General features: G+C 38.7%; 1 protein-coding gene across 1 annotated transcript in view; it reads right to left on the bottom strand.

Moving 5' to 3' along the window:
• The window catches only part of LOC122787458 (glutathione S-transferase theta-1-like), a 62,403-nt gene that overhangs the window by 1,137 nt on the left and 35,568 nt on the right, over positions 1–25,698 (bottom strand). Inside the window, exons 3-4 of the mRNA XM_044054189.1 lie at positions 19,536–19,686; positions 16,004–16,180 (exon numbers count right to left, since the gene is read on the bottom strand). Of these exons, the coding sequence (XP_043910124.1) occupies positions 16,004–16,180; positions 19,536–19,686 (328 nt within the window). The remainder of the gene's footprint in view (positions 1–16,003; positions 16,181–19,535; positions 19,687–25,698) is intronic.

Genomic DNA, 25,698 nt, shown 5'->3' with positions numbered 1-25,698 from the left:
GTCTGGGATTTCTTTTACATTGTTACAACAGATCATGGAAAATGTAGGTAGTATTAAAGTTTCTTTTCTGCAGTTATAGCAGTTTAGCATTCCCTATTAAAGAGAAACTACGTCCCAAATGCAACATTTCCTTTCCCTATCTCTACCCCTAAAGGATGATCCCTATACTTTGCATATTACAAAGCATTATTTAGCATTTTCCTCTAATCCATGTAATTTCTATCTTAGCTAGCTTCCTCACTGCATACCACACCGAGGTTGAATGAATGTTTTACATCATTTTACACCTGAAAAATATTTTGCTAAGTGAAATGGCAAGGAACTTGTAGCGGTTTGATATTTCACACCTATTGAGGTCATTAAGCTAGTCTCAAAATATATATCTTGGACTCTGCTGACATATAAATCTAGATTATTTTCCTTACATGGGGGCTGCAAATCTATTAAAACTTTATACTCCTAAAAGTGAGCAAGCCCGACAACTACTGAAAGCAACAACCATTTAGCAGAGCTTTGCAAGTCAGGAAATAACTCTCTAGATGACTTGAGTGAAGACATGCTTTACAAAATCATTTAAAAAGGTCGACTTCTCAGGTCGTTTAACTATCCTTTTCCCTAAAGAATTCATATGTGATGTAACATGCAGGAAATATATCCAAGAGTCACTGCGAAAAAGTCACTTGTTTTAAATGGTATTCTCAAACTTGGGAATATTTCTTACTGCTTCCATTCTAAGTGAATGGGACCATGGTCTGAAAGCACAGGATACGGCACTGTAATCAGTTGCGCCTGCATAGTTCATTATGGGTAAGACTTGCTTTCCAAATAAAGCAGTGCACATCAGCATGTCTGTCCCATGAGGACACTCAGGAGTAGACCAAAAAACATCAATCTACTGTGGTAGCAGCAGGTTTAGATTGTGTAGAATTTCATGGAAAGAAAATATTTTCCACTTTTGCCTATATTGGTCTTTTGTTATAGGAGAAGACCCAAGCATCTGTGTAGCTATGCTATCAAATTCTATAGAAAACATTTTAGCTTTGGCTCAGATCAGAGTTCAAGGCGTATTCAGTTCAATAGTTTGAAATTGAGTAAGTATTCACCAGATTGTTTAATGGTACATATTTGGTTGAGTATGTGGTCCAAGTTGTCTAGAATTGTATTTACTGACAAGTTTGTCAATAGGTGAACATTTGTTTTGTGTTTTATATAGGATGTTAAGCATTTCTTGGTTGTATGGTAACAAGTTCTAACCATTGTAATTGCTTAAGGGCTGTACAGCGGTTTCCCATACTGGGTATGTTAGTGACAAATGTAACAGTTTTATTGTAGTACTTTTCTAATTTAGTACAGACTTGCAAGAGTTAGTTGCTACTGATACTAACCATGGGCAGTGTAGATGGGTACAAAATCCCTATTTGTCGACCAGGTTGGGACCATTAGGCTAGTGGCCTATTTTTAGGGGAGACCAGAGGTGGTATTTATACTAATAGGGGAAATACTGTCAGGGCATTGAGGACCTTCCCCTAATTGATCGTTGCAAGTGGGATCCATTTTGCATGAATACTTCCCATTTCCTTTTCAGGCTCAGGCAGCCTGGAGAAACATGAAAGCAGAAAGCCAATATCAAGACTGGAGAATGTGTGCAAGATTCTGAGGATATGTTTCAAAGAAATATGTTTTGTTGGAGAGGAGTCGGAAAATGATGGCTGTATAATTACAATCCTCCAGTTGGGAGGGTTGCAGGATGATTTACTTACAGAAATGGTGATGCAAAGTGAGTAAAAAAAAATGAAGGTGATGTTTCCTGGGGAGACATTATGGAGAAAATACAAAAGGAGGCTTCAGAGACTATCCTGAAGAATTGTGGTGAGATGGAAAAGAAAACATGCAGAGAACGTAAAAGGCGGCAAGAGGGGTAGAAGAAAACGAAAAACAGAAGTATGTGGTAAGGACTGAAAGTAAAGAAGAAAGAAATAGAATGGATATGAAGTGTGGGACAATTTAATAGCTTCTGTGTGTAAAAGCACATGGGGTAAGAGCATTTATTCTTAACAGACTTTGTGACATTATATTTGCGACTTTTCAATGGAAATTTTTCTTGGGTAATATGGGGGAAAAAAGCCCAACTCAATGGTATCTTAATGTGACAAAAAGCATTTAACAGGGAAACAAAAGAAAATTCACTTACAATTTTGAACAGAGGTAGATACTTTGAAAGGATATTTGAAAACTTCTTGTAAAGTACTGGACATTGCAAATGTTTATGGACTGAGATAGTAATAGTGTTAAAATAGAAAACTATACATATACCAATCATGATAAATGTGGAGGGAATAGAGGTATTGTAACATACTGGGAAAACCCAAAACCATGTTTCTTTTGTAGAAGACATTTGATAAGTTACTGTGAAACAGGAAAATGTTATACTAGTAGGAACTAAGACTTTATGCACAAAAAAATGTGAATTCAACTGTTCTAAATGAAACTGGACACTTATGGATGGATTGTAAACATGAGGGACAAAGAATATTTATTTTATTTTACATTTGTTAACCGGGAGAGTCTGACGGGATACAGGTCCATTTTCAGCAGAGGCCCGGAGAGAAAAGCTCCAATTACATGCATTCTTGACATCTTAAAGATTTAGATGCAACATTCAATTACAGGCAGACTAACATTGTGAATAAAAGGCAGCATATTGCATACACTGAGTAAATATGACAGTACAAGGTAAGACATTACATAACACTTTCCAGATATGACAAGCTATACATAGAAATTTAGTGAGCAAAGATACAAAACAATTAGAAGAGAAAAAATTAAGGGCATAGAAGGCCCTGAAATAAGCAATGAAAACAAATTGGGAGACCGTAAAAAATAAAAGAACACTATTGGTAGAAGGGTAAAAGGCAGAAAAAAAACAACAAAAGAAAAACAGCTATTACTGAGGGGGTGTATAATGGTTAAGGTTTTTAATTCTCACCTTAGGATGAGAAATTGGTATGGCTTAGAATGTGCTATTAAGAAAGCTAGTCTAGCAATTGGCTATGAATTTATGAAACCATGAATCTAAGGAAAGGGGAAAGGATTCAGTGTTTTTCTGTAAATGGGAATAGTATTACTATTAGTAAGAATAAGGATTTCAGTGGTATATATGTGATGTGGAAAACAAGATTTTTAACAAAAGAAAAATTATGACTATGGGGAGGAGAGAATATGAATATGAAATTTGGGAAATGAGAGATGTTCTGGAATAGCCATATTCTATAGACTTAAAATGGAAACAACAATTATATAGATTTATTATAAGTTTATGCTAATTGTAAAGAAAGGGAAAGCTTATTTCAGAGTTTAGACTATGTGGTAATAAAAATGAGTTATAGATATGGTGATAAATATGGATATTATAATGGGAGGAAAAAGAAAATACAAGAAAAATGTTAGAAGTTATAAGATGTGGAAAGTTAAAACTTTGGGACAAACATTCATGGACTTACAAAAGGGTATGTCTAGAACTAAACTAAATTTTATAGTATTGGAAGGTTTAGTTAGAGAAGGGGAGATAGCTGAAATGGGATTTTCTGATCTTACAACAACATGTCTACAGGTAGAGAAACATGTAATATATAAAAATAGGCAAAGAATAAAGGATAAATGAAAAAGCATCAAATGAAGGAAAGATTACTATGGTTAAGGAAACAATCATATTACTGTGAAAAAAAATGTTTTATAAAAATATGGTTTGAATGGTGGGTGATATTTAAGGAAAAATGTTTGCAGTGGCAATGTGAAGTGAAAACAGTAGAGGAAAAAATGTAAAACAATGATGCATTGAAAGATTTAAAACATAATGCAAGAAATACTTTGACAAAAAGAATTATATGAAAGAATCAAGAAAACAAAATAAGAAAAAAATAAGAATTGTTAACAGCAAAGATATCTTCATATGGAAAATGTACAGAGTTATATAACCAGATTAAGTAAGACAGTTGTGTAATGACAAAAAAAGTAAAAGGACAAATAGAAAGAACTCGGGAAGAGATTATGAATACTGTAGTACAATACGTACAAAAATGTTTAAAGAAAAAAGTTAGTGACAAAACATGGAAAGTAAACCGTTCCATCTGTGTTGTCCAGCTTCATTTATCCTTGACATATGGGTTTGGTTCCAATCTGGAATCTACTCTGCCATTACTACAGCCTGTGAGAACAAAAAAACTCGAGCTCAAGTCCTACACAGAATGCTCCTCTCCAACTTCTCAGACTGAGTTTGCAGATAGAAAAAGACAGAAGGCATAATCCTAAAAACACCTTTATAGACACCATATCTGGTGTCATTAAAAAATGCATAACTAGGACCATAACTCGTTCTACCAAAAAAACTGACTGGAAGGGGGACGGAGGGTGGGGAGTCAAGGATAAAATTGAAAACAGATAAAGTTATCTGTGACATATGGGACACAGTCCCCAACTAGCTTAGATCTTGGGAAGACTCATGGAAGGATATTTTTGAGCACCATAGAACCAAATGATGCTCCTCACCTAAAGAACAAATCCAATTTGTAATGAGTAATAAAGGTATGAGGGGTAGCCCATGTTGCTGCTGCACAAGTATCTTCCATGGAAGCCTTGCAATGAAAAACTGCTGAAGCAGTTATGGCTCTAGCAGAGTTTTCCTTAACATGCCCAGGTAATTCAACTTTGTTGTTGTACGTGAAGGAAATACAGTTTTTTAGCCTTCTACATAAGGTAACCTTGGTGACTGGCTTGCCTAAACAGTTGGTCAGATTTCCATATGCCTTTTGTTCTATGAAGATAAAGACACTCTAGGAACATTTAATAAATGCAAACTGTATTCTCCTTTGTTAAATTGGGGAAAAATACTGGAAAATTGATTGCCTGATTGGTATTGATTTCTGACACCACTTTTGGTAAAAAGGAAGTGTTTTCTCAAGGAAACACTGTCTTTGTGAAATATCAAATATGATGGTTTGCAAGATGAAGCTTGAATTTCTAAAATCCTTCTAGTAGAAGTTATTGCTACCAAGAGATAGCTTTCCAAGATAAGGATTTCAAGTTGCAGTCGACAGCAGGCTCAAAGTGGGAGTGTACTACTGTCTGTAACCAAGTGTAGATCCCAAGGTGTAGATGGATATTTATAAGGAGGTTTTATCAAATTCCCTTTTAAGAATGCTTTGCAAAGTTTGAGAAATTAATAAATATTTTTAAACCCATTATGAAAATTTGAATAGCAGCTAGTTGAACCCTAAAGGAAGGAAGGAAAAGGTCCATGCTTCAAAGAGCAAAGCTAAAAATTCGAAGACTAACCAAAAAAGTACATCAGGGCAAGTGCTCTCAAACTGCAAGAACCAAATAAACCAGCTAGCACTGAAGGAAGGCTCGACAACACTCGTTGAAAGCAGGCTTTAAGCAAATTCAGGAACATAAATGCAGGAATAATCCACACAGCGTTTTCACCTGTTAAAAACAGACTTCCTCAGATAAGTACTTGTAGCACCACTGCACTTGCTTTATCTGATGAAGTCTGTGTGGATTATTCCCACTTATGTTCCTGAATGTGCTTAATAAAGCCTGCTTTCAACTTGACTGTTGTCAAGCCTTCCTTCAATGCTAGCTGGTTTGTTAAAAATTCTAAGACTTTATCGATAGGAGTGGAGAAGGGGTCAATGTTATTATCACGAGCCCAGTAGGAAAATCTTTCATTTACTATTGTAGAGTTTCCTGGTGGAAGGCTTATGGGAGGCTAAAAGAAAGTTTATTACTCCTGGCAATCAATTGAACTGGGGAAGCCAAGCCATGAGCTTGAGGATTTTGAAAGTTTGGGTGAACTAATCCCTCTGGATGTGATAGGAGATCTGGATTCAGGTCCAGAGTCCATGGTCGCTGAATCAGATAAGGCCAAAGAAAGGGGAACCAAATCTGTTGAGACCAGAAGGGAGCACTGAGAGTTACCTTGCTCTTCAACCTGATCGCCTTCTTTAGAAACTGAAGAATTAATGGAATTGGAGGAAAGGGGTACAGAAGTCTGGAAGGCTAATTGGGCAGAAGGGTGTCTCAGAGCCACCCCCAGAGGGGGGGATCAGGGCAAAGTAGCTGCTGTACTCATTGTTCAGGGGTGATGCAAGGCCCCAGTGCTGAAAATTATTTTCCGTCACTTTGGGATTGATAGACCACTTGAGGCAGGAGAGTGCATCTGCTCGGTTTGTCTGCTATCACATTGGAACTCCCTGGAACTCCCTGGAATATGAACTGCTATCAGAAAGCAGCTGGAAGAGATCACCCACTGCCAAGCTGAGAGATTCTTGACAAAGGGGTAAGATCAGATTCCTCCCTGCTTGTTGATGCTCCAAACTACCAACATACTGTCTTTTTGAATTGCAATCCTTCCCAAGGGGAGAGCAGTTTGAAAGGTCTATAATGCTAAAAGCATTGCTGTCAGCTCCAGGACACTGATATGCAAGTTGGTCTCTATGGGGGACTAAGTGCCTTGGACAGTCTTGCCCAGATAATCCCCCCAACCCATCTGGGAGGCATTTGTCGTCACTATGGCTTGGGATTGACATGGGACAAAGGGACAGCCCAAGAGAATTTCCTCTGAATAAATCCACTAAGATAGGTCTTTCTTGCAATGGTTGGCTATCAAAATCTGATCCCACACTGGTTGACACAGTATGGACCACTGAGGTGCTAGAAGCCACTGTAGAAGTCTAATGTGAAATCTTGCTACGGGAACCAATGATATGGCTGCCATCGAACCTACAGCTTATAAGACTAGTTGTGCAGCTACTCTTGCTTCAGACAATTTTTTTGCACTTACTCCTGGATGTTTTGTATTGGAGTCGGTTATGATTTTTTTGTAATTTAAGGTATTCCCCAGGTTGGTGCAGATCTGGAGACCATAGTCTCTTGCTTGTTCTAGAAGATGCCTGGTGGGAGACGTAATGAGCCAGTCCAAGTATGTAAACACCCGGAATCCGTGCAGTCTCAAGTGAGCTGCTACTACTGCCATGCATTTGGTGAACATCCTAGGGGCTTTGGTCAGACCAAAGGGTAGAGCTCTGAACTGATAAGGACTGGTTCCCAGCCAGAAGCGGAGAACTCTTCTGGACTGCTTGTCTACTTTTATGTGGTAACACACATCCTGATTACCTATTGAGCACATCCAATCATCTTTTCCTAGAAATGAGAGAACAGACTGAACTATGACCATCTGGAATTTTGTCTGTTGAATGGACTTGTTCAAGACACTTGGATCCAAAATTCATCTCTAGTTCCCTGTCCTTTTTTGGTAATGTAAACTCCAGATTCTATCTGGTCTAGCAGGACCTCTTGGAGGACTCTTTTCTAGCAGTTTGTGAATTTCTAATACTGCTGGTTCCCCTTGACTAGGTAGAATGTTAGGAATTTTGTTATTGTATGGGGAGGGTATGGTGTATCCTCTGGTTAGGATCTACTGCACCCAAAACATCTGAAGTTATCTGCAGTCAAGCATGTTGGTGCAAGGCTAAATGTTCCCCGACTGCTTCTGCTTCTAGAGGAAAGCAATCGGGCCTTTCAGAAATGCTAGTAGTGTTTCCCCAGGAAAGCTGTCCCTGGAAAGCTGATTTTGCAGGTCACCTCTGCTGCGTGGACGGTATCTTCCACTAAAGCTCCCCCCTCTGCCCCTGGGGGAGCCACTGCCACGTGTGTCCTGGAAAGGTCCTTGGGACTTCAACCACATTTTCTGGCTCCTCAGTTTCCTACAATAGGACCACTGAGGAGTAGAAAAACATATGCCCACTGCAGAAAGGGTCTTTCTATCCTTTTCACACCTGGACAAAAGTTTCTTGAACTTTAGGGCCAAAACGGGACGATTCTTCAAAGGGGGCATTGATGAATGAAGACTTAATTGGCTCCACAAATTCTCACAAGTGCCCAGTCCCACTGCTCTACTCGTCCCTTTTGGTGCATGTACTATAAGCCTCAGTCGAATTTCAAATGGACTCTAGGGTGGCCAACTGAGAAGCAACCTTATCTTGGACTTGATCAGATATGGCTCCTGCCGAGATATCTGATAACTCTTTAATCAGATCCCTTTGAAGTCTGGTGAAGTGTGCCATAAAGTTCAAAGGCCATAATGCAAAGCTCAGTGAAGCATAAACTTGCTTGCCAAACCTATCATCCCCAGAGACTCTCTATTAGGAGGATGGATAGAGAAACTTTCCTGTGCCAGTTCCTTTTTGGCCACTGCTACCACCATGGAATCTACTGCCAAACCCTTTGCCAAAACTGATGATCCTCAGGTGCAGGTAGAATTTTGTCTTGCCTCTTGGGAATGGGTTCAACAGCGTCAGGAGCCTTCCACACCCATTGTAAGATCAACTTAATTAGCTCATCAGTTAATTAGCGCATCAGTGGGCAGAGTTACTGGCAGAATTACCCAAGAGGTAGATGGTAGAGTGCCAAAAGCCTGCAAGTACACGGATTCCTGCAAAGAGCCTTTTGGGATGTCCAACCACCCCTCTATTCAAGGATGTCTCCAAAAGAGATATCTTCCGGGGATGACTATGGGGAACCCTCCCTTTCATCATAAGTGTCATCTGTGAGGATTCTTCTGGGGAATCTAAATGTTTCCTCTTACACGTCCTCTGAGGAACCTTCTCAGTGGGATGATTTGGGGAGATGTCAGAAGAGGACAACACCTGTATAGGGGACTCCTGCAGTTTTGGCACTCAATCTCCAGGTGTTGGAATCAGTTGAAGCTGTGGATGAGGGGAACAAGGAAACTGCCCCAGTAGGTGTGGAGCTGACTGAATACCTACAGTGGACAGAGCCCTCTCCATAGCCTCCAAAAATGGAAGGGAGGCTGGAACTGAGAAAGACTGCCTCAGAACCATGGTTCCTCCCGGCACCGAAGAAAAAACCACCTCAGATGCTGAAGCCGGAGTTGAGCCAATGTGTGCTGAAGCCCCAAGGTACAGAGATGGCTCTGAAAAATCTGGAGTATAGTCCTGCCCCCAGAAACTGACAGCATAGCCATGACTTCGAGGTCCCCAGATGCAAAACAGCAGAAGAAGTCAGGGTAAGAACAAGTACCAGAGATGAAGATCTTGCCAGGACCATAACAGTCGGCACTGGGAAACTTGGAGCCAGGATCTCCAAGGCCTCAGAGAAGGAAGACTATTTGGAGTTGAAAAAGGAAGGGTTCTGGCAGCAGAAGTGGCTAGAACCAAGGACATACCTGAAATTCCCCTTGCTGCAAGGAGCTGATCCACCACTCTCAACACATCCAATTTAGTTAGACTGTTGGAATGAACTGACTGGGTAGAAGGGTATTTTGGTTGTTCCAAAGAGGGGCTAGGTAATTGTCTGGCAAAAGAACTATGGACAGAGAATATCTGGTCCTAGGACAATCAAGAAATGAGTATTCATTGTTTTTCGCTGGCACCAAAGCCCTATGTGCCAAAATGGGATATGGCACCAAGACTATCGGCTCAGTGATCTGGTCTTGGGTCTGTGCCGACAACTTTTGCACCATTGGAGGAGAAACTTTGGTACTGAGGTGGGCACCAAAGTATCCTTTAAAGTTTCTATTGGTTCCACACTGGAAGAAGGAACTGAAGTATTAAGTTTTGGTCACAGGTGCAGAGGGAGAAGCTGGCACTGATCAACTCCTTTTTCTAGGTTTGTCAACTTTTGAAGAGGAGAAAGACGAGGAAGGGGAAGAAACATCTATTTTATTTTTATCATCATGACCAGAGATGGCCTCCTCAAAGGCAAATTTTATCATCCCCTTTAATAACAATTTGTTCTTCCTTTCCACCAGGGCCCAGTGACTGAAACGATAGCAAATGGAACAATCTTCCAAGTGCACCTGGCCCAGGAAGTAAACAGTGCCCATCAGAGTTCGGCAGTTTATGGCCACACAAGACATTTCTTAAATCTGGAGGTACCCTTGTCTTTATCAACCATGATTCACACAACGAGAATCATGCACACATACACTATATGGCAAAAACAATATTAACTAAATAGACAGAGGAGTATAGAACTTGTACTACTTTTTTTAAGATAAATAGTTAAAGATAGAGACCACCAACAATGGTAGAATAGTGCACCCGAAGGTATGGAAAGCTACAAACAATGGTAGGTAAAGAAAACACTGACGTGTATAAGGGAAATGCAGAGAGGAGTAGTAAAGAGCTATTAAAGAAAATGGTAGGCTATAGAGCAACAACCACAACAGCAGAAGCACAACATCTTACATCATCAATACACAGTTTGGAAATAAAAAAAATAACATTTAACTCAGCTAGTTGCTAGCACATCTGTCACAGGAAAACAGCAAACGAGATGGGAGGTAAGTTGGAGAGAAGCATTCTGGGTAGGACTTAAGCTCGAAAGTATTTTGGTTCTCATGGGCTGTAGTAATGGCAGAGTCGGTTCCGATACTTGGAACCAAAACCATATGTCAAGGATAAAATGAAGATTGACAACATCAGATAAGCTATTAAAATATTTAATTAAAAAAAAAACAGAAAACTGGGGAATACTGAATATAATAAACAGACTTTCAACCACAGAGATTTCAAAAATAATTCAGTTGGATATTTTCTCAGTTACAGATAATACAAAACTATTCTCACTAGATGCCCCAGTCTAACTAAAAAAATAGTGTTCCCTGACTACTTACTAAAGCAAGCAAACTGTATGTGTGCCAAGTGTCTTACCACAGCAAAAGCCAGATGATGTCTATCTATAAAAAATAAAACCGAAAGCTGGCAAATAAAAGGTCTTCTTAATACGCAACAGTCAAGATAAAATAAAAATAAAAAAGAGGCAGCAAACACAGTAAGAAAGTATTAAGTGCTTTCACGTCTCTAATGATTCTCAAACAATACATCTAAATCCAATATAAATAAATTCTCTTGGTTCTAATTAAAACTATGCAAAGCAGCTAGTTAAACATTTGGGAAATTAAATACCTTCTATGGATACTACAAGGGGAATGTTATTTTTAGTATTTTTATGAATACAGGAATGTTCTTATATGTTCTGTGAATGTACTTATTTTTCTTTTGCATTTATTCATATATTCTTGATGTTTGCACAGACATATTTATTTCTTTACACATTTTTACATATAGACATGCTTACTTAGGATATGTTTACTCATTTAAATTTTGCTTGACAGATTTTGAAATCATATTTTAAGTGTTATAGGTGTCTGTGGATTTAATTTCCCAAATGTTTTAACTAGCTGCTTTGCATAGTTGATTGATTTAACTAGAACCAAGAGAATGTACTTACATTGGATTTTAGATGTTGTATTGTTTGAAGATGTGAAAGTGAATGCATTTATATTGGATTTTAGATGTATTATTGGTTTTGGTTTGAAAGTCTGAAGAAACGTCGTTAGAGACATGCAAGAGCTTACTCAAATACTTTCTTGCCATGTTTGCTGCCTCTTATTTTTATTTTATCTTGACTGATGTCTATCTAGAATGAATGATAGAGACTGGAATTGTGAAATTTTTCTGTCAGATCCTGTGCTGTTGCAAGAATTCCAAAGAGTTCAGCTGCTGTGAGAGTTCCAAAGAAACTAGATGCTGGTTAGAGGATGACATCACCTCTGGTCACCTGCCTCTGGTACAATACACACAGAGCTTTGCTAAGATTGTGACAGCATCGGAAAGCTATAACACAATTCCAAACTTTCCAACCTTCTAGGGTTCTCTGATAAAACATTCACATTTGATCAGTTACGGCAATAAAAGTGAATAAACCTAATATGCATTTACACTTAATACAGGTAACATTTTTAACACCAGCATCTGTACAAATCAGAGAGATGGTCAAATGACAAGCTTTTTTTTTTTTTAACAAAACTCCAGCTGGCTGGGCTGGCATACATACGCATTTACCATCCTACTCTCCCTGCTACAGATGGCACAACCACATATCATTACAAAGTGGAATACTAAATACATATGGAAAATGAAAGCTAGAAGACAATTAAAAAGATGGGGACTGATGGTACTGAAGAATGATAAAGGATCTGCTTATGAAAGTAGAAGAGACTTGAAATTAAAATGGAAAATATACAATGGCGGATTTAGGCTTTGGTGCAGGGGCGTGCGCCTCCCCCTTTTTAAACTCATGCCATAACCTGGCATGAAAATAAAAAAAAAAAAAAAAAAAAAATAGTATTTACACCACAGTGACGAGTTCACATAACCTCCACTATCCTACCATCTCCATCAATGGTAACAATCAGCCCACCTCCAAGATGACATTACCACAGGGGCAGGACCTACCCCATTCAATACCTTGCAATTCCACAGTAATGAACCTTGTAACTGCTCCGCTTTTACCAGAGAGTACCGATTTTACTTCACAAATCTCTGTTTACCCCACTGTTTACTTTATGTGCATTGCCTCACTACCATCAGGGCACCGCCAACACTACTGCACTTCCGTACACTTCTGTTAATTGTATGCTTAATGGCTAGCCAAAAGAAAACACTATGATGCTTGATTCAAAACAAGCTGCTTTGAAACTTAGATTATTCTGGGATACATTAGTTTTGCCCTGCACGTCTGTCTTTCATTATTGAATAGTGTAGAATCCATGTGCTGCTGAACAGAACTGTGTGTCTGGGATAACTTTGTGAATTGTTCTCAATGACCTATCCCCAAAATTTGCCGATAAATTACATTATGACAATGATTACCAACAAAAAATTGAAAATCTGATTTCTCCGATAGTGGCAGGAAAGAATGTTGTAGGCTATCTGAAGCGTGAAAGTTGTGTGGCTTATTGTAATATTTTTTCTCAAAAATGTATCCAGATAACCTAAACCATGTTATAATGACATCCGGTCAACCTGAAAAAAGAAAAACTAATCTTTCCTCATCATTGTGATTTATTTTCCTATAATTTCTCACTCATACTTATCCTTTCTCATTAACCGCACCCACTTAACAAATTTATGGACTAAATCACATTCACATCTTACATACATTTTGGGAAATAACTCGAGTAACTACAGCAACATTATCAACATTGTTTTAAATAAGTTAATGCATGGAAATGCTTATGGAAAGATAAAATGGATATACCTTAACTGCTCCAAACAAAATGCATCTTTTTAAAGTGATATGCAAAGTTGCCACTATGATTAAATATTCTGCAATGTCTATAGTAGGGCACATACCATTACTTACCCAAGGCAGTGTAAGCATAATTACTGTACTTTGCTTCAAGAAAATGAAAGATTGTTGGATTACTCTTTGGAAGTTTCATGTGTCCTTAGAAGTCTTTCCATGGCTTTGCATATTAGACTGTTCAGACATTAAAGTAGATTGTGTTACTGTTTTTTTGTGAAATACTACAGTAAGATTTGTTTTTTTACATTGCATATAACTATCTGCTTTTTGGGACTTAACATATAGTTCCTTTATTTGTTATGTTGTTTTAATTAACTGAACTTCACTTGTGCACATAAAATTATTTACTTCAATTAACTTTGCTGGTTTCACATGTCATTATTTATTAAAATTACTTACATTTGCTATGGGAATTGCTGGGGTGATGTCACCTTCATTGGGACTCTGCAAAGTTATCATAATGCATATGTCAGGTATGCCATAGAAAAGAACCATGACTTGGCATGGGCAACCAAACATATCTTCCAGGTATGTCTTGAAAAACTGGCAATGTCTGCAAATGTGCTGTGTATACCTCTCAACCTCAGTGCAAGAAATCTGGACAAAGCCTGACAAAATGAGGTGACAAAAGCTCAAAAATAGGGACATATTTTAAATACTGCTCTTATAAACTTAGAAGGTTGTTAGAGTGAAAGGATTTATTTTAACATGCATTTTCTAAAGGATTTGAAGTCTAAAACTCAAATGTAAGTCATTTTATAACATCAGTCTTTGGATCATCCTAGTGATTTGCCAGAAACCACAAATTTTAGGAGGAACAGACCCAAAATATAAGCCAGAAATCTGGACATTCAGTGAAAATCTGGACATTTGCGTTTTATGGAGGTGTGTACTGGATAGGAGTTATTTACCTCCACTAATGCAGCCACATCAGATTCACTGGATCATAGTAGAATACTAGGCTAACTGCCCTGAAGGGTAATTTTAAGTCTAGCTAATAACATGAGGTTTGCAACTGAATGTATGTTGTGTTTTCACACATGCTGATACAATATTTTAAGGTGATCCTTTCACATCCCCCTTTCCCAGTGTTCTACTTTTCCCCCTCACTTGTCAGCTTTCCAGACTGCCCCCCCTTTGCAAATTCCTGAATCCGCCATTGATATATATAGTAGACTTGAAATTAAAATGGAAAATATATATATAGTATAAAGGGAAGGGCTGTCAAGAATTGATTGTTGATATTATGAATAGAAAAGAAGACCTTAATAAAGCATGTCATACAACTGGACATGAAAGTAATAATGAAAGAATGTAAGTGAGAAAGTTAGAGAATTATGTTCAGTACATAGTAATAAAGTAAAAATACTTGTAAATAGTTGGGTAAGCCAAAAGGTACATATGAAAGAGTTGTACACCCTTTGCATTAGTTATAAATGCGATTCCAGTCCAGTTAACATATGTAGATAAATTGGATAAAAGTAATAATTTGCACAAATGATATCTAAAAGGTGATACGGATGGTTAATAAAGAGAAGTACAGGTTTAGGTGATATAGTAAAGGGGTATATATTTCAAATGAATTTTCTGTGTTAAGTATAACATTTGGGAATACAGGTGCAAGTAGAATTCAATGGGAAAAATAGAAATAAAACAAACCTCTTTTCTGGATAAATTATCGTTCAGAAAAATGTCAGCACTGACAGGGAAATTAGCATACTTAGCAAGTATATTTGTGTTGTCAACAGTGTTTGAAAAGGAATTCTTGTGGATATTTTTTTTTTCCATTTATATGGGGTTCTATATTAAACCCAGTATAAAGAAGAGTTTTACATGCAAATAAAGAGAAAGGTGGTTTATGGTTAATTAACCCAATGGCATATGCCGCTTCATTAAATTTGTACAACGTGCTAACGTAGATAAATGAAATGGAGATTAGTAGTAAAACTGTATATATAGAAGCATGATAACATTAAGTGTGTAAGTGAAGAAATAAAATATTACTAGTAAAAAATATTTTGTGGAAAAAATGAGGAAAAATATGGTACAAGAATTTAATGATAAAACATTACTATGTAAAACCATGAGAAAAAAATTAACAGATAAAAGCCAGAAAAATAAGAAGCAAAAGGCGTAATAATTAGAATGTCAAGATTTGTGGAGAAGGGTAATATGCCATATAAAAAACAAGTGATAAAATGCGTCTACATGCTGGATATTTTTATTTTACTTGTGGAATTTACATCTGGTTCCAGGTATTCGTGGACTTGTGTTACAAACTACCGTGGACTTGTTACAAACTACTGAGCATGTGTTTTGTTATGGAGGAAAATCATTTTTTTTTGAAGATGTAAAAGTGGATAAAATAAACATGGACATGATTAAATACAGATATAAGAAAAGTAAATATGTTTAATATGTCATATGGGTTATACGGAATGAAACAATACATTAAATTATGCTTCATGGTAAGTGGATTTCAGCAATAAGTAAAAATCAGATGGTGGTTATGGAAAAAAGGAGGGGGTCTAATAGGGATGAAAATTTTGTATGGCTAAGGAAAAAAAGTGTGAATATTTTAAATATACTTGATTTATACAATTTGTACAATTGAAAATATCTGTAAAGAAGTTATTTTTGCATATAAATAAAGAAACCCTTCTCTTTTCAATAAGTGATGTTGGAACTTTTACATCCACCAATTCAAGCAGATGGGACCTCAGTTTAACATCTCACCAGAAGGACAGAACATGCAGGAATGCAGCTAAGTGTACAATTCTGATCTTGTAATCTCCATTTTTCACCTACTTCAACCTCTCCACCTTCTTACCTGCATTATATCGCAGATTGACAGCAGATCAGCCAAGGAAATCTTGTCCCCCGTGACAAAGGGCTTGTCCTGCAGGAATAACTCTTCTAGCTGCTTCAGGGTTGCATGGAGCTCTTGCAATCCTGCTTCTATCTTCTCCGGTGGAAGCGGCTTCCCCAAAAGTGCAACAGCCATAGTCTGAAGGTAAAGGTAGAAGCAGAAAGGTCTTTAGCAGTCATCCTAAAAAAACAAGACTCACCTACTGGACAAACAGGCATCATGGATAAGACAGAAAAAGCAGTCATACCTATAAGTAAGCCGACTATGTATCCATTACTTTTTCTCCAGTCCCTCTGTTGCCCATCAAGCCACACACCCTTAGCTGGTCAACTGGCCCATTCTTTCTCCCCAGGTGCCAGCCCTATCACCCATTTATTTCTGTAGCAGGGGGTGAGCAAGTTGAAATCTGCATCACCCACAATGCCCTTTCACCGAATATCCCAATGTATTGGCTATACCATGCCCATATTTGCATTCCTTTGTGCACTGGGACATTACAAGAACTGCTCACCTCTGTTCTAATATTCCCTCTCTGGAGCCCTACCTACATGCTGAACCTGGCAACCATTTGCTGTGATCTCCAGTAAAACTAATAAGAAATGGGCTTGCCTTCAGTACTTCAACCCTTCCCCTCAAGACACGTGAGCAAGCAAAGAGTTTCTCTCTCAAGCTGCCTCCAGAAGGTGCTTTGAGTTACCTAACTGAATGATAAACTGGGTCATAGTCCAGGCTTTATTCTGGTATGTCAAAAGAGCTGGCAAAGTCATCTATTTTAAGGAGAAGAGGCAGGTATTCAGTTAGAGACTCAGGAACCATCTCAAGCCTAAACCTGGGTCACAGTCAAGGCTCTACTCTGCTTTACTAAAAGTGCTGACATTAAGCATTGACTTATGGAGAAAAGGCAAGTATTTAGGCTAGAGTTACCAGCAGTCCATAATTAATGAAAGAATAGTGTAGCACACAGTTTGCACCTTGTGAAGGACGCCACCAAGTTCTGTCGCCACAGTAACCTTGGGTCTGGCACAAAAGCAAAATTCTCTACAATATCACTCAAGCAAGAGTACACGGCACAAGGTGAAGTGGCTTGAGGGTAGAAAAATGGACAAAGTGCAGAAAGTAAACATGGAGGGAGAACAGAAAGGATGAAAATATAGAATACAGTACAGAAACAGAAAGGGGTGCACAATAAAGTGGAATGCGGAGAGTTTTCTAAAAACCTTAATCTTGTGTAGATAAGACCAGAGTGGCTTGTGCACATCTAGGGAGTGAAGTGTAAACTTACCCTTTGTTCTAAGGATCAGGGAAGATGGGTAAATATATTGCCTAGTTAAGAGAAACTTCCATGACCACTTTAGGCATGAAGGAGTGATAGGTTCCTCTACATCAGTGCCCTAAGCTCAGGAATCTTTGACTGATGAGTCACTAAGAAGCCAGTATTCCAAGTGGTAAATTTGGAATCTCTAGAGGCTGTAGGCTCAAAAGGAGGCAAGGCAAGCTTTTTTCCAAAAGAAAATTTAGGTCCCAGGATGGGGAATGGGGCCCTCCCAGAAGATCTTAAGTAGATGATACCTTAAGAGAAATGTCACTGTGGGATGGGAACAGTCAGATAGCAGAGGTGTAGATTTTAACTGAGGAGTATGAGAATCTCTGAGAAAACACCATTCACAGTGAATTGGTGCTTACACCGATTCAGTCTATGGCGTTTTCCTTTTCTCAAATGGTTGTGCATCCATTGAATTGTATACAATTAAGGGAGGTGCTTGTCCCCCTACAAAAATAAAGTAAGTTGTATTTTCTTATGCTTAATATTTTGACTTGTGATTCAGCGTTGTGGGCTTTCAGTCAAATTCTTCCAAACATTTAATTTTTAGTCAAGTACTGTTCAATCAAATAGCAAACCTACACCTGGGCTTCCTTCCACAACGTATATGTCAACCAAAAATTAAAGAAATACATCCCTCCGTATGGAATTTATGCCAGATGTTCAGAAATGTTACTGCTTTTAAAGCATCAGGCTGGACAGGTAGAAATAAATTCATAGGCAGCTCTCCTAAGAAAGGAGAGCAATGACTGATTGGGAACATTCACCCAGAGATGGAAAGTGTGGGCAGGAACTACCCAGGTATGAACTACAACTGAAAGAATAGTGGCATGTGAAGGTGTCAAACATCTGCACTGCAGGGGAACAGTAGGAAAATCTGGGGTGAAGCAACATCACTGGAGGGTACCACAGCTTTCACTAAACTCATATCTGAGCCATAGAGGACTTCCTTAACTAGAAGGTCAGATAAAGGGCAACAGGGCCCTGTAGCTCACTCCTCACCTTGGGAAAGGTTATGCATAGTGTGACAAACACATCTGAAGGCAATATCTACAGGACCGCGTTGTACCCAACCAATTAACACCCTAAATCCCCTCAAAAATGCAGCACATGTGACTGGCTGCTATAGAGGGGTGTACTTTAAAACCCCAGGGAGCATAATTGAAATCCTCTGAACTGTAGAACTACAAGTGTGAATGCAGGGGAATGTCATGCCAACTCAGACAGCAGGTAAACACAGAGGTTTCCTTCTATTTCAAGATAAACATGTCCATACAGACTACAACAATGCTTTGAAGGAGCAACTGTTTTGTAATTTTATTTCTGAAATTGCAGTTTAACTTTGCAACAGTTGAGATTTGAAGCACAAGGGTTCACACTTCTCATAGGCAGTCTTTACAAGGTATTACACCGACAATGGGGTAAAAATGGAAACGTTTTATACATACATCAAGCAAGGGAAGAATAAAATTCTAATTTACCCCAGTTCCTTCGAGCAACTGCCAGTTTAAAGTATTGCAAATCTCGCGGTTTCACACATTTTATTTTACTTAATGCGTTATTGGGATAACTACTAGATTAAGCATTTAATATGTGCACATTTCACTGTTTGTAACTGCAATGGGGTTCTGATTAAGACACAAGAGGGTAAAGAGAAAGTGAAGGAAACATACATCTGTGGGACAGTAGTTATAAAAGAATACAATAGTTATGCAAGATGCTCATTATACCCTTGGATACTGTATTCTGGCAGCAACAGGAATTAGCACTTGCTCCCATGTTAATCTCAGCCTCTTTCTTCCCCAAGGCTTCTGAGCTTTCCCTTTGCTGCTGTTATCCTGATCCAGGTGACATCTATCCCTCTCTCCAGCTATGACGATCAGCTCAAGTAATACAGTGTGAATACTGTTCTCACAACAGTACCTCACCATTCACATAATCTTGAGCCTTTGTCTTCTATGGAGGGCAAATCCACCCGCTTCCCATATAAGACTGCTTTGTGCAATGCAGCCCCTTTGACTCTGATGTCAATGCACCTTAGGAAAAAGAATTTCACACAGACATACACCTGTGTGAAGTCCCATAAAAGCTTTGAGATGAAGCAGTCAGGTAAGCTTAACTTCAGGAAGTTCAACAAGCAAAGACAAGTCACATTGAGCCCAAGCTGATTACCTTTAGCCAGAAAGCTTTTCCTGTATGTTGACGGAGTGTAGTAATATGCCAGGACATGAACTCATCAACTTTTGCACGTTTTTCCAAGTCGGCAGGATACCAGTGATCAGGAACCTTGTACTTTCTGGCCAAGTACAGCAGAATTGCAACACTAATAGTAATAAAGAGCAAAAATTAGGAATTTTAAGTGTTGAAAATAGATAAACCAGGAACCTATGTAACCTACTTTACATGTATAGAATAATTCCGGATGAGCAATTAATTAATAGCAGCAAAAATCTTTCTAGACTGACTAAAAAAAAAGAGCATTCTATTGTGCTAATGCAAGCAATTTCAGGGATAGGTGCAATTAAAGCATATATCTGAGATAGGAGGCAGTAGGAATCATTCCTACATTGTCTCACACTTCTATGCTAGAAAGTAGCAAACACTGCAAATGAAAGTAAAGTCTCTGAATCAGCACAAGTGGTGCGCACCTGTAGTATCCAATCTCATTCTGCACTTCTGTAAAAAAACTCTTGCACTCACAAATATTTAACTATATGAAGTAGGGATAAAGCAATAAAATTGCAAAGCACTTTAGGTGAGCCAAACGTAAGGGCATTTCTACAGATGCCCATCAATATCAGACCGCTGACTGCAAAAAGCTCTTGCACCAATTTAAAGTTACTCCTCTCTTGTCTACACCTCTATCTAAAGTTACTCCTCTCTTGTCTACACCTCTATCTACAAAGCATGGAGAAGGGTCATCAGTTTATGGTGCAGATCAGAAGCAGCTAACAAGAGTAAGGGTGCTTAATGTACCCTAATTGGGAAGTGGTCATATGCAATGCTGGAAATGTTGCAAAAAAACAAACATTCTAAATAAATAAATTTAGACATTTTTTCTAGCCTCTGATCCAAGTCTTGAATCATTTAATTCTTTTAACCAAAGTGTATAGGAGTGTGTGTGCATGCTCGCTCAAGCATTACAATGCTGGCACATCAAAAGTGCCCTAATTGCAAAGTACAACCAATCAAAATGAAAACAAATGGTTTCCTTCTATGGCAGATTAATCAAAACCCTACCAGTGACTTCAGACAGTCTGAATAATGTTAGTGTTATGGAAAGATTTTTATCTAGGGTTGGGATTAGGATTAGTATATATTAGTAAGGGTGGGTGAGGGCATTGCAAGCCCCATGTTACTGATGTGAAACACACTGCCCCAATCTCAACCCTACACCTTACCCAAACCTTTTATGTAACAAAACCACTACATAGACCACATACAGCAGCACACATGCCCAACACTAAATCCATACTCTTCTCCAACTTTAAGCTGCAAATCCTTGCACATACTGACATGCACACACCCCCTTGTTACATCCAAAGTTTTGACATTAAACAGAATCCCACACAAGCACCGACCACAGTCTCCCTCCTTTTGACATATCTAGCACTTAGAAAAAAGGGTGGGTGGAGATTTTGAAAAATTTCACAAGCATGTCAGACAAATTGATGATTTAATAATGCAAGAAGGAAACCAAACAAAAAAATGGAAGTTTTGCATCTATTAATTTGATTTCATGCCAAGTGTAAGCATGTCATTGACAAATTGATGATTTAATAATGCAAGAAGGAAACCAAACAAAAAAATGGTTTTGCATCTATTAATTTGATTTCATGCCAAGTGTTTTGAAAATATCTGAAGTGGTACAGTGTATAGTGATCCTGATTTTTTCTGTTCATTAAAAAACGGTTTAACACCTTTATGGGTTTCACAAGTACTCAAAAAATCAGTATTTTTTTTTCATAGGTTTGTACTAAGATAACTGCCCTTGGAAGCCATTTTAAGCCTAGCCAAATATCCCTTGTGAGATTCAAACCCTGCACCTTGTGTTTGCAAGGCAAACAACTTAACCATTAGGCCATCCTCCCAACCCTGTAATTCCTGTCAGACAAAGAATTTGCCATGTACATTCTTATGCTACTGAAACGGAGAGTCAAAGATGGAGCTCAGGGAGCTGCATGACAGAGGTGGAATAACTGGTGTTGCAAGTTATGAAACAAAGCACAGGTTTTTGAGAGACAGGTAGGTGCAGCATCAAAAGCTATGGTGTGAAGATCAGCTAAATGATGAACAGGTATGTAAATAAAAGCACACACGGCAGAACTGAGCAATAAAGGAGAAAATAAAGCAAATAATCAAGCAATGAAGCAATGTACATAAGGGCTCCAATGGAGTCAAAAATTGCATCACTGAAATACAGATTTGCAGCAGGTGCATCTAGAAACAGGACAAGAAACCTCACCAGCTCATTCAAGCTGGTAGAATCTTTGCAAGAAAGCAGCATTTTACAAACGTGTAAAAACAAAACCAATTGCTTTCAAACGCATCTGCATGTTTTTTTTTTGCATTAATAAATAAGGCAAGACTGTTGGTTGGTCTTTTACTTTCAGCTTTTCCCATTAACGATCACCACAGCATGACGGTCCTCAGTACGACTGGCGGTGGAGTTTTACTGTGTCAAGTTTCCAGCTCGGTGCCCAACCTTCCACAGAAAGCACATGCATGCACTGACACCTAGGGCCAATTTAGAGTGTTCAATCCACCTTCAGCATGTCTTTGGAATGTGGGAGGAAAATGGAGCACCTGGAGGAAACCCACATGGAGGACATGCATTCACACAGAAGGCACTCCAGCCAATTGGAAATGGATGCTTAGAAATAAAGGTCTATAATGTGCAATTTAAAATGAAATACTGGTGTAGACTGATACCTCATCAGAAAATACTATTAAAGCTTTGAGACTGAAATACCCAAGAGACCAGAGTGTCCACTGAACTTAGTCTGGCTATCTTGTAGCACCATTAGGACATAAACTGCTGACATGTCACTATAACAAGTTTGGATTTTTTTTCCCCCCAGTAGATCTACTATTCTCCCAACATTTTTGGTTGTCTGGTTTCTGTGAAGTTAGGAATGGTAAAATGAATTACAAGTACGAAAGCAAAGACTGTATGTTGTCACAGTCAGAAGAGCGAATCATATGCACTGTAAAAGGCATCTCAAATACAATGCAAAGCCAAAGCACTGAGCTACTGCATGGCTATGAGGATTTAGTCTCAGTCTTAGGTAGCTTGCCAGGAGAAAAATTACATACAGATAAAACATGCTGTTCTCCCAGAAAAGTAAATTAGAACAAGAGCTGAAGGACATGAAGACTCCAGACACTAAGAAATAAGAGTCAAAAGAATGAGTAACCAGCATGGTCATTGTTGTAAAGACATACAAGATGGATATTTCCCTAGGAACTGCCAAAACTCCCTCCCCACTAAATGCTGACCCAGACACCCCTCACCAAACTGCAAATGCTTTTAACTCTTTCTTTACTGAAACCATTCAATCTCTTGCTAGTCAACTGAACACTAATAACTTCTACCCTCCAAATAATCTAGTAGACTCTTCTTACAACTTCTCTCTACAACCTATCTCTACCTCTTTCATCCATAGACTTATCTCCAAACTGAAACCCTGCACCCCCTCTGCCGATAAGCTCCTTTTCCTTTCCCTTTTTCTGCAAAAGGCAGCCAAAGAAATTGCATAACCAATAAGTATACTTATAAATAGGACCATCCAAGAGGGAACCATCCCTGACAACTGGGTGGGGAGGCCTATGGGTACAAGGTGTTTGCCTTTACAAACACAGGGTGCAGGTTGAGTCAAGGGGGATAAGGATGGGGCTTAAAATGGCTCGCAAGGGCAGTTAGCCTAGTACGAACCTATTAACATCTGGAAAGTCTCTCATATTATCCCTCTACACAAAGGCGGTAACTATATTGACTTCTCTAACTTTAGACCTATTGCACTTCTCTCACATTTAGCAAAGATTATGGAGAAATGTATTCATCAGCAACTTGTACAGTATCTCTCCCTACACAATATTATAGCTAACTGTCAACATGGCTTTAGACCCCACCATAGCACCACTACTGCCCTCCTTTCCTTTGTTGATACCAACAGCAATCGCAATAACCTTTTCTCTTCTGCTCTATTCATTGACCTCTCAAAAGCTTTTGATACGGTTAACCACTCTTCTTTAATTCATATTCTTGAATCCCTCTCAATTGATAAACTTACTATAAAATGGTTTAGTTCATATCTCAGAAACAAGCCGTTCTTTGGGACGGCCACATCTCCTCCTTACTGCCAGTTTCTGTTTGAGTCCCTCAGGGCTCTATTCTTGGCCCACTTCTCTTCTCCCTCTTTATTAATGATCTCCACTCAGTAATTCCTCAAGCCACCTGCATTCAATACGCTGACGACTCCACTATTATTTGTTCAGCATCCTCCCCTTCTAACCTAATCTCACTAACCCAAAACGTCTTCAACACAGTAGAAACTTGGTTTACTAGACGATACCTCTTCCTTAATGCTAAAAAAACTACTCCTCCTCTTCACCCCCACCACTCGTACCTCCTCATTACACTTCACCATCCTGTCAAACAACAACACAATCATCTAAACTAAACTGCTAGGCATAACCATTGATAACAATCTCTTTTGATCAACACATCAACACCATTAAATCAGTAAACAGAAAGATTGGATCCTTATACTGTATTAGCCATTTCTCACCCCATCTGCTAGAACTACTATTACCCACTCCCACCTCATATCCACTCTCTTTTATGCCTCTATCTTCACTAACCTCAAGAAAACTAACCTAAATAAACTTGCTACAATAACATTGCCCGCTTCGCCACTGGTAACCCTTTCAAAACCCATCACTGCCTTAATTTGAAACTTCTAGGCTGGCTAGAACTAAAAAATCATCTTATAATCTCACAACTTACTATTGCCCACAAAATTCTGTACCAACCTGATAACACCCCTATTCTATCACAACTCTTACTCCCTTATAACAATCTTACCTCCCTTCGCTCCTCTTCTAAACTCTTGACCAAACCCATAAAAGCTCACAACTTAGCTGGTGACTCTTTATTCACTAATACTGTAGGCTGAATATGGAATTTGCTACCTAGTGATATAACTCTAATCACATCCCTACCTCTCTTCAAACAACAAATCAAACTGTACTTCCAAAACCACTGGCTTTGCTCTTGTGATACACCTGACTGACTTCTCTCCCTCTCTCCTGACCTTCTACCCTATCTTGTGCTGAACACCCCACCCTCTCCGGACCTTCTACCCTATCTTGTGCTGAACACCTAGCAATCACCTTTCTTTTCTCTTGTTGTCCCTCTATGCTCTGACCCATTTCTCTTACCTCTCCCTTTCCTATTGTTTGTCCTTTTCATTCCTTCTCTCATTTCTTGACTACTGTCTCTTCCCTCTCTCTTTACCTTACACTTTTCTCCTTCTCTATCCACTTGTTCCTTTTTCTTATTATAGTAGGAGCCTTATGGCATAGCCTGTTTGAATTAAGTTAGAAGCTTTGAAACTGACCTAACTCTAGTCATGACCTTTTTGTTGGTGTGCCTTATTTTTGTTAATTTTATCTCCTAGTTTTATTGATTATTACTATTTTATATTACTAATTTTTTTCTTATGTTTATTCAATGTGTTTATTAACAATATGTCTCATTGCCTATGTTTTTTTATGGTGGAGCTTTTCTCCCCGGGCCACTACTGAAAATGGAAATATATCCAGCTAGACTAGCCCGGTCAACAAATGTAAAATAAAAAATAAAATAAAAATATTTGTATTAAGCCACATTATCCGAATAAACAAATTCCCGTAAATGTCTATGCAGATTAGTGAAATTGGAAACAGATTACAAAACCCTTGGCAAGCATACTCAAAATGTCACTGTATAAGGAACCTCCATGATCACACAGGCCATTACTTAAATTTACAAAAATGTTTGTCTTTCGGCTTTTTCCCGGTAAGGGGTCACCACAGTGGTACTCTGGTCCACTAATGATTGGCAGTAGATTTTTACGAAACGCCGAGGTGCCAGCTTGATGCCCAACCTTCAATGAAGGCATGCCCATTTATGCACGCATGCCTTTTGAACGCTACCCAACCACGAGGAGGACATGCAGACTCCCCACAGAAGGCACTCCCAAGCCAAGCCGAGAATTGAACGGGAGAACCACTTGCTATGAGGTAACAACGCTACCGCTGTACCACTGCGAGTAACACAAATTAAATTTAC

Source organism: Protopterus annectens, chromosome 13.part0, assembly GCF_019279795.1.
Source record: "Protopterus annectens isolate FY-2018-M chromosome 13.part0, PAN1.0, whole genome shotgun sequence".
Taxonomy (NCBI): Eukaryota; Metazoa; Chordata; order Ceratodontiformes; family Protopteridae; genus Protopterus; species Protopterus annectens.
Note: the sequence above shows the minus strand (reverse complement) of the source record. Positions and strands in the feature narration are given on the sequence as shown.